The 10710-nt window shown below is 24.9% G+C and overlaps 1 protein-coding gene across 1 annotated transcript in view; it reads right to left on the bottom strand.

Moving 5' to 3' along the window:
- Positions 1 to 10710, bottom strand: part of LOC117181799 (pre-mRNA-processing factor 19) — a 20873-nt gene that overhangs the window by 2942 nt on the left and 7221 nt on the right. The window contains exons 5-6 of the mRNA XM_033374770.1: positions 7148 to 7303; positions 6811 to 7041 (exon numbers count right to left, since the gene is read on the bottom strand). Coding sequence (XP_033230661.1) covers positions 6811 to 7041; positions 7148 to 7303 — 387 coding nt within the window. The remainder of the gene's footprint in view (positions 1 to 6810; positions 7042 to 7147; positions 7304 to 10710) is intronic.

The following is a 10710-nucleotide window of genomic DNA, read 5'->3' as shown; positions in this document are numbered from 1 at the left end:
TTATATATTTTACAGCTTCTAGAGCGACTTATACTAAATTGTGAATACTTTTGAACTCCTTAGAATGGTCTTTTACCTTTTCAAATTATTTAGAATTCTTTTAACTTCTTTGAAATATTCTGATTTCAAACAAACATTTTTCACGGCCAATAAAATTTAAGAAACCAAACTATAGTCTAAAAATTTTTCCATATAAATTAACAACCAATAAATTAAAGCATTTAAAGTGGAGCCCTTGAATTCCAAACTTTTTAAATGGAAGTTCCAAAAATGTAAGTCCACGTTAACATTTTCAATAGTCTAAATTAAAGAATCAAGCAATGAACTTTAAAAATTTTCAAAATTATATTATTTTAAGTAATTTTAAGCTAGGCACATTAAAAATTGAAACATAATTTTTTAACTTAACATTTCTGTAATTAGAAGTAAAATTATTTCCTTTTAAATAGTTTAAACATCCTTGGAAAGCTTTAGAATTTTATTTAAAAATCTTGAGAAATCTAAAAGTGGTTTAAAATTTTTTCAAATTCAAAATTATTTTTGATTTTTTGTTTTCGGAACTTTTGAATACATTTCAAAATGAATTGAATTTTTTCTACAATTTTTAGAAAATCCTGCAAATTGAAAAATTTTAATTTTAATTTATAAATAAGAATAGAACACTTATTATTTGTAAAAATATTAGAGTAATTTTAAAAGATATTTAGAAGTTTTAAAAAGATTCGAATTAAATTTAGAACTTGAAATAATTGAAAAATTATGGAAGGTTTTAAGGATTTTTTTTAGTTTGCAGAATTTTCAAAAATTGCAGGAAAATGTCGATTAATTTTAAAATATATTTAGAAGTTCTGAAAAAAATGTTACCACACTTCGTTTAAATTACTTAAAATAATTTCAAGTTTTTAATTAATTTTTAATCTTTTTAAAACTTCTATGTAACTCTTAAAATGACTCAAATTTTTTGTACAAATAATAAGTGTTCAATTGTTATTTGGACGTCAAAATTTAACAATTTCATTTATAAATTAAGCACTTTTTAAATTAAACAATTAAAATTGTAACGCTAAAAGATTAAAAGTTCTTCGAAAATCTAAAGATTCAAAGCTTTCTATGTAAAACAATTCAGTTTCAAATTGTTTTCTTTTAAATATTTTGTTTCAATTTACTTGTCTAAAATGAACAGTGAAATATTGCTAAGTATTAAATACTTATTCTTTTTCTACATTGAGAAGTTTCAAATTAAATAGGATAAATATTAAATAATTTACACTCACAATATTTTAAATATAATAAAAACCTTTAATTGTGACTATATTATAATCTGGAAATTCTCAAATTTTGAACGGATCTAGAGTTGTTTGGTCAAATCAATTATTGTTCAGATTTCTATACTTAGAGTACAGATCCATTTTAAAAATAATTTATTTATTTATATTTACAGTTGATAAAATTAAACTGTTTTTATATAAAAATTTCAACTTCAAATGCTTTTAATTTGTAATTGTTTAAAACTTCAAAACTGCACTTTAATTATTTAAAAAACTGTTAAAATCTAATTTGGGCAGATTTTTCTTCTGAAAATTCGTAAAATTCCCGGTTTCCCGGTCCGGCAGCCACCCTGTTTTTTTATTAAAAAATCTTCGATTTTAAAAAGTCCGAAATTTTTAATTTTTTTTTTAACCTTTAAAACTGCATTTTAAAATTCTTTAAATAAGAATATATGCTTAAAAATTAAAAATGGAAAATTTGTAAAGTGAAAGATTATTGAATTAAGCATTCTAAACTAAGTGATATAATAATTTATAAAAATAAAAATTTGAAAAATTATTTTAAAATACGGTTGAAATCAAAGTTGGACCAAGTTTTTATGATACAAATTTGATAAAATTCCAGGTGAAAAAATAAATTCACTGTCATTTCCCGGTTTTCCACGATCTCATAAAATTCCCAGTCATTTCCCGGTTTCCCGGTCCAACGGCCACCCTGATTATTTTTAAGTCCTTGAAATGTTCTGAATTCGTAGAATTTCCTGTAATATTTGAGTTTTTATAAATTCCTAGAAATTTCTGAATTCCTTGAATTCGTGGTGTTCCCTAAACTTAGAAAATCGCTTACTTAAAAATAATTCAAAGAAGTACGGGAATTCATATAATTTAAGAATTCCAGTAATTGTAAGAAATTTAGATAACTCAGAATTCAAAAGATTTCAAACCAGAGTGTATTAATTTCTAAACCTGATTGCTGATTGTCAAACAGGTGGTACAAACAATAAATAGTTGAATTAATTTTTTATCCGTAGCAACAAATTAATTAAAAATTATCGGTGTCATCATTTAGGATATCGATTAGACTTATATGCAATTTTTGTTAAAAACATTCTCTATTTTTATTTTGACGTCTACAGGATATTGAAAGTAATTATTTTTTTTTTTTTTTAATAGTTAGATATGTAGTTTCATTTGCCATGGTTTTTTCAGTATAATATTGCTAGTAGGCCATTTTCCCCAGTTTCTGATATTCTAAAAAAAATGTTTAAATTTTCTAAACGCAAAGAAAATTAGCCCAAAAATTCCTAATTTTTTAATATTCTTACGCATTTTCAATGGGTTTTCTAAAAATTGTATATCAATCAATGTAACAGTTCTCTAATTATCACCAAAAAATGTGATATTAAAACTTTTTTATAATGATGATAATTCTTAAATTGCTAATTAAACTTTCCAAAATTCAATCAATTTAATTTTAGTTCGGACATGTTCAACGTGTACATTCAGAACTCGAAAATTGTAAACATTTAACATTGCCGAAATTATTAATTTATGACTGTATCAATTTCCGTTAAATAGCTTAATTTTTATCCTTTTTATATTAAGCCTAATTTTTAATTTTGTAATTAAAAATCTTCCTTTAGAATTATTATTCAATCTTGAAATAGTCTAATAGAATATTTTCCAATTTGAAAGGAATTATTTGTTTAAATCTTCAACTACAAATCGGAAACCTTTTAAATATTACATTGAAATTTAAAATAAATAATATGCACAAAGATTGCTGTAATATGATTCCATTTTTTTTAATTGTTTAATTTTAAGCTTTGAAGTTCAAAATAGTTTTATATTTATATCTAAAATTGTCAAATTCAAAACTAAATATCAAGACTTTTAATAGGAAAATTTGAAATATTTAATAGAGGAATGGTCTTGTCATTTTAAATAATTATTTGAATTTGTAACTACAATATTTTGGAATATAAAATCTGAAACCTCCAAGAATTAATCTTAAAATTAATTTAAGAAAAAACTTCAGCTCCAAGGCCTCAGATTAAATTGTTTTAGAATAGTCCATTTAAAGTTATAATTTTGAATTAAATTTATAGAAACTTTAAAGACGATAAATATATTATTAATAAGTACCATATGACGTAGTATTATGTGAAATTCAAAACGACTGTCATTCACTGTCATTTTCACCGTGAAAAATTACAGAATTTTAAGTATTGCAAGAAAAATGGTGAACCTTTAAAGCTTAATTATTCTAAACACTTTGAAAATTATATGCTTTCTATTTGGGAACTTTTATAAATTACAAGACGCAGGAATTATGAAATACGAGAAATCTCTCGGTGTAATATTTGTCTTCCGGTGCAAATTTATCCCGTGTGGGCGGACACTCTGGGTCCTTCTAACATCAGGGTGACCACAATTTTTGAAAATTTGCATCTCTTGACTCTCCCGATGAATGTTCGCGATTTCTCCTGGGTTATAAAAAAAATTAACTCTCTTTGCGAAACCCACATTTTTCTAGTCAAACTCTTTAAATTTTCCATTATTTGAAGGAAATTTAAATCGCTTAAAAACTAATAACTTTGAAATTGCTAATTATACTTTCCAAAATTTAAACAATTCAATTTTAATTGCAAAATTAAAACCTATAAAAGGGAAAAATTAAAAAAAAGTAGCGTTCATCATAATAATTCCAAACATTAAAATTGTTACCATTTAAAATTACTGAAATTAATTATTGATGTATCAATTTCAGGTTAATTTTCATCCTTTTTAAAATTTAGGCTCAATTTAAAATTTTTTAATTTCAAATTTTTCTTTAGAATTATTATTCATTCTAGAAATTTTAGAATAAAATATTTTCCAATTTGAAATGATTTATTTGTTTAAATCATCAACCAAAAATCGGACAAATTTAAGATCTTACATTGAAGATTAAAAATAAAAATAAAGAACATAAAACAATATTGCTATAATATGATTTCATTTTTTGAAATAGTACAACTTTAAGCTTCTAAATTCGAAATTGCTTTATATTTACATTAAAAATTATTAAATTCAAAACTGACTATCAAGTTTTCATTTGAAATTTTTAAATATTTAATACCGAAATTGCCTTGAAATTTTTAATATTTCAATTTTGAAACTAAGCTATTGTAAAATTAAAAATTCCAAACCTTTTAAAATGAAGCTAAAAATTAATTAAAGAAAAAACTTTAGTTTCAAGGCCTCAAAAATTAAACTGTTTTAGAATTGCAGATTCAAAACTATAATTTTAAATTCAAATGATAGAAATTTTCAAGACTATAAATATGTTATTAATAAGTACCATATACCTTAGTATCAAGTGAAAATCAAACCGACTAGATAGATTTTTTTTACTAAAAAATCTGATTTCTATAAAAAAAAATCACTTTCATTTTCACCATTGAAAATTAAAGAATTTTAAGTATTGCAAGAAAAATTGTTAACCTTTAAAGGGTTTAGAAATTGGTTTCATTCAACAATTTTGTATTCAAATGCTTAATAATATGTAAGCTACTAACACTTTTTAACTGCACAATTTTTAATTAATTTCAGTTAAGCTGCCAAATTACAAATTTTGAACTTTTATCAACTGTCAAGAATGTAAAATTCCCTATTTAAATCCGAAATTTTAATTATTTTCGAAAAATGTCCTGTTTGAATCCAGAATTTCAATTCTTTTCGAAAATTTTCCATTTCAACTAATTGTGAGAATTAGAACTTTTTGGAAAAATTCCCTGCTCCAATTCATTATTTAATTTTTTCGAAAATACCCCGTTTTAACACAGAACAATAATTTTCTTCGAAAAATTCAATTTTCCATTGAGAATTGTTATTCTCCTGGATAAATTCCATTTCCAACTCAGAATTTATTAAAAATTGTAAATTCCTTGTTCAAATCGGGAATTTTAATACTATTCGAAAATTGTCCGTTTCCAAAAAGAATTCAGATTTTTGTAAAATTTCCTGTTGCAATTTACAATTTTAATTTTTCTCGAAAATATCCCGTTTCAACTTAGAATTAGAATTCATTCTCATAAAAAGTTCCCTGTTCCAGCTCGGAATTTAATTAAATTTTAATATTCCCTGTTCCAAGAAGAATTATAATGCTTTTGAATAAATACCAGTTTCAATTCAGAATTGGTTAAAAAGTGAAAATTCTTTGCTTCAACTCAGAATTATAATTCTTTCGGAAAATTTCCTGTTGCACTTCAAAATTTGTTCCTTTTTGAAAATTTCTAGTGCTAGCTCGGAATTTTTTAAAATTTGAAATTCCCGGTTATTATTCTGAATAAATTCTAGTTCTAACTATAAATTTTTAAAAGATTGAAAGTTCTCAGTTTAAATTAAAGTTGAATTATTTTTATTTTAAATAGTTTAAAAATCCTTAAAATGCTTCGAAATTTTATTTCATGATCTTGAAACATCTACACGTTTTTTCGAATTTTTTCAAAATTTAAAAAAGTTATTACAAGTTTTTCACAACTTCTAAATATCTTTTAACATTACTCGAATTTCAAATAATTAAAAACAAAAATAATTTTCAATTTTCCTAGCAATCTTAAAAAATGTTATTTTTAAAAAGCTTTTAAATTTCATATTCGAAATCTGCCAAAATCTGTATTTGGTTTCAAATTAGGCCGTGGAATATTTGCACCGAAATTTTTGTAAGAATAGCCGGGCTTTATCGGTAAACGTACACACTTCATTTAAATTATTTGAAATCATTTCAAATTTTTAATTAATTTGGAATTTTTTCAAAACTTCTAAATATTTCTTCAACTTACTCGATTTTTTCTAAGAATAATAGGTATTCAATTGTTATTTATACACCAAAATTCAAAAAGTTGACTAACAAATTAAATTTTGTTAAACAGGTCAATTAAAATTGTAATTTTCAAAGTTTAGTTTTTTATTCCGTTTTGAGTATTTAATTTATAATGACTGATTTTAAATGCACAGTCAGATATTTCTAAATATTAAGTAATTGTTCTTTTTTTTAAGTGACAAATTTTAAATTACGTGGTTTAAAAATGGAATATTTTAGGCTGAAATTTAATAAAAGCCTTTAATTATTAATATATTATTTACAAGTTATTTTAAAATTAAAAATAGTTTATAAAGTTTCAATAGAACTTTTACAATTGCTTAAGACTTTTCAATTGTTACAGTTTAATTTTTAACGTTAAAATCAACTAAAAATGTTGGTTATCAAAAATCTTCGATTTGAAACGCTTCTAATTTTTAATTATTTAAGTCTCTAAATATGCATTTTGAAATACTTTTAATTAAAATACACATTCTAAACTGAATGATATTATAATTTAAAAAGATCAAAATTGAACTAATTATTAAAAAAACGGTTGAAATCTAAACTTAACTGATGTTTTTTCTAAAAATTTGTAAAACTCCCGGTCATTTCCCGGTCTCATAAAATTCCCGGTTTCCCGGTCCAGCGGCAACCCTGATGGATGTATCGAGTTGAAAGAATAGAAAAAAATACCTTTGTCAATAACCGTCCAGTTCGAATGTCTGAAAACGCCCAGTAGTGATCTAACGAAGAACTAAGTAAATAATCTCCAGTAGGATGTAACGAAAGGCCGGTAACTGGAGCATCGTGACATCTTAACAATAGTGTTGTCTGACTGGTTGCAACGTTCCACACACGAATTGTTGAATCTGGCGAGGCCGTCATTACCACGTCCTCTTCCGGATGATAGATAACTCGTGTCACCTGTGAAAAATTAATTATTATTATTGCGACTGAAACTCAAAAGCCCGCAGTTATACCATCAAATTATTGCATTCAGTGGTTTTCAATTGTGATTGTGAGTTTATACCTTTTTCGTGTGTCCCTTGAGAATGGCTATGATTTGCTCATTTTCTTTATTGAATACTGTTGCATTCTTGTCAGCGCCTCCGGTCAATATCATCCTTGTGTCTGCATTGTGAATGTCGAGAGCAAGAATACCAGGAGCACTCGCAGAATGGAGACTCTTAAAAAGTAAATTAAAGCAAACTTCAGTATAATATCAAACTTACCATAAAAAAAAGTAAGGACGTTCGGATTGAAAATGGTTTGATTGAAAATGCTAATGATTTGAAATTGTTTAATTTCTGAAGTTTTAATTTTCATTTACTCACTTTGCAACTTTGAACTATGAATGTTTTTTTAAAATTGTACAAATTTGATTGATATAAGTTTGTAAAATTGGCGATCAACCTTTCCTACAATCAAAACTTTAATAGCTTAGTAATAAAAAGTAGCGATTCTTGTAAAATTCTAAAATGTAATACACAGCTTTGACTAAAATCAGGATGCCTACCCGATGGAGGACTTTAAATTCCCGGTCATTTCCCCGAATAATTCTAAAGAGTACAAGAGACGTCTAAAAATGTTTAGGGATTTCAAAGATTTATGATTTTAAACAGGGTATTTTAGAAAAGAATTATAATTATGAGTTGGAACGTCCTTCTTCTAAATGAGAATTAAAATTATTTTTCAAAATTTCCGTTCCAAAGTGAAAATTATAGTTGTTTTTGGAAAACCCCTGTACCAAGTTACAAGTACATTTGTTTCCAATCAATCCATTTTCCTATATGCTTATACTTGAATTTTAGTTTTTCGGAAAATTTCATAATACTAGTCAGTGCCCATTTTCTAATATAATTCAGAAATACAGTAACCCCTTTTCCCAAATTTGGAAGAGGGTAGTCTCAATTTGTGACGAATTCTGATTTGGAACAAGGATTTTTCAATTTCTTTCTTCTAAATCAGAATTAACATTTTTTTCGAAAATTCCCGTTTCACGAAAAAAATTACCTGTTCCAGGTCAAATTATAATTTCATAAGGAATAATCTTTTATCCTAAAGTCCTAAAGTAGAAATTATAATTCTCAACGAAATTTTCTCTTCTAAAAACGAAAACTATAATTCCTTACTAAAATTCCCTGCCTAATCTTCAAAATTTTATTTATTAACTGAAATTCCCTGCCCTAAAGTAAAAATTACCAGTCTTTACGGAAATTCGCCGTCCCAATTTCAAAATTATACTACTTAACTGAAATTCTATGTCACAAATTAGAATAATCATTCTTTGTATTTCTAGTATTTATTCCATGTCCTAACCCAGAATTACAAATCTTTTAGAAAATTCCCTGCCTTAAAGTTTAAATTACAATTCTCAGGATGGCCGTTTTAATCAACGAAATAAATTCCCGGGTTTTTCCCGGTTCGCAAACGTTTGTCAAGGTCACTGAGATTTAAAAAATGGAACAGTAAAGCTACAAAAATTTCTAGTGAGGTAATAAAAACTGAGCTGCAAATGAAAGTACTCAAAGTGGAACTGTTAAATTTTGAACTTTTAAAATTGACATTTAAAAGTTTTTAATAGGATAATTTTGTATTCAAGTGCTCAATAATATAGGCGTATAAAATTAAAGGTACTAACATTTTTGAATCTAAAAAAATACAAATCCACGTTATCATTTTCAATGCTCTAAATTAAAAAATCAATGAATAAACTTTAAAATTTTCAAAATTATAGAATTTTAAGGAATTTTAGGCTAGAAAAATAAAATATTGAAAAATTCAAAAAATGTTAACTGAAAGTTTCTAAAATTAGAAATTAAATTATTTTCTTTTTTAATAGTTTAAACATCCTTGGAAAATTTCAAAATTTTATTTCAAAATCTTGAGAAATCTAGAAGTTGTTTTAAATTTGTTTTAAATTTTAAATTATTTTTGAAATTTTTTCAGAACTTCGAAATATCTGTCAAAATTAATTCAATATCTTATACAATTTTCCTTCACATTTGTTTAATGACTAAGACTTTCAAATTGTAACCGTTTAAGTTTTAATGTAAAAATCTGAAAATTCTTAAATTTTGAACTGATTTAAAATCGTTTTGTCAAATCGTTTTTTAACACTTTTTATTACTTAAAGCACAGATAAATTGAAAAAATTTATTTATTTATTAAATAAAAATGGTTTTTATCAAAAATTTTCAACATCAAAGGATTTTATTTTTTATTTGTTCAAGTATTTAAGAAAACATTTAAAAATTACTTTAATTAAAAATGTAGGCTTAAAAATAAAAATTATAAATGGAAAATTTTTAAAGTAAAAAAATTTTGAATTACGCATTATAAGCTAAATAATAGCATAATTTAAAAAGCATAACAATTCAACTAATTTTTAAAAGAATATTGAAATCGAACGTGGACAGATTTTTCTTCTATAAATTTGTAAAATTCCTGGTAAAAAAAAATTCACTGACATTTCCAGGTTTTTCCCGTTCTCAAAAATTTCCCGGTTTCCCGGTCCAGCGGCCACCCTGAATTCTCCACTGAAATCCCCTGTCCCAACTTAGAATTATAATTATTTTAGAAAATGTACTGTTACGTGTCAACATTGTAATTTTATTGGAAAATTCCCTATTTCAAGTGAAAATAGCGATTTTTTCACAAAAATCCTGTTCTAACTCATAATAATAATAATAATAATGAAATATAAAAAACCAATGTTAATTTCAGGGATCACAGCGAAAATGAGGTAATAAAGGGGAAATAGGGTAATTTTCCCACAAAAAAGAGGATTAATAGGGGGAAAGATTAAAAAAAACATTTATTTTTATATGTCGAAAAGAAAAAACAATCTTTTTATAAGAAATTTTATATTTTAAATAATTTTCAATGATTTCTGCAATTCCAGAATTTATTTTAAAAAATTGGATATACTTAAGTCGTTGGAAATATATTCACAGTGATATTAAAAAGTCCGGGAAAAAAGAAAATGAGTTAAACGCACAATTCTGATATGTTTAACATGATTCCCATTTGTCATTTTTTCCTTACTATAATTAATATGTACTTTTAATGTAAATCTAAGACTGGTCTCTTCAGTAGAGCCAAGGAAAAATGCTAAAATTAATCGAATCGCTTGAACTGAGTGATAACATTTTGTAGGTCGACATCAAAAACAAGAAAAGAACAAAATTTTGAAATCGGTTAATGTCTTATTTTATTTTTTAAATTTACAATTAAAAATTTTTAAATAAAAAAAATGGTCTTGCTTAGAATTTTTTGAATATGTACAAAAACATATTTTTTAAATTGATTCGAACCTGAATTTTCTTCAACTTGAACCAAAGAAACCCGTTATTCCTTTTTATTAAAGTGAAACATTTTTCTCGTGGCCTTTATAATGTTCTAAAATCACGAAAAAAAACATGAAATACCAAAAATCTTAAATCACGACAAAAGTTTTTTTTCTTCAAAAAGGTAAAATATTAAAATTTGTGTTTAAGGGCATGTGACACAGCTAAATACCTATATTACCGACCACAGTTTTTCAGTTCACTGAATGTTTTTTTGAACCTAAGAACTTTTTTTGTAAATAAA

Source organism: Belonocnema kinseyi, chromosome 10 (assembly GCF_010883055.1).
Source record: "Belonocnema kinseyi isolate 2016_QV_RU_SX_M_011 chromosome 10, B_treatae_v1, whole genome shotgun sequence".
In the NCBI taxonomy this organism is placed as follows: Eukaryota; Metazoa; Arthropoda; class Insecta; order Hymenoptera; family Cynipidae; genus Belonocnema; species Belonocnema kinseyi.
This window is presented reverse-complemented; position numbering and strand designations above follow the sequence as displayed.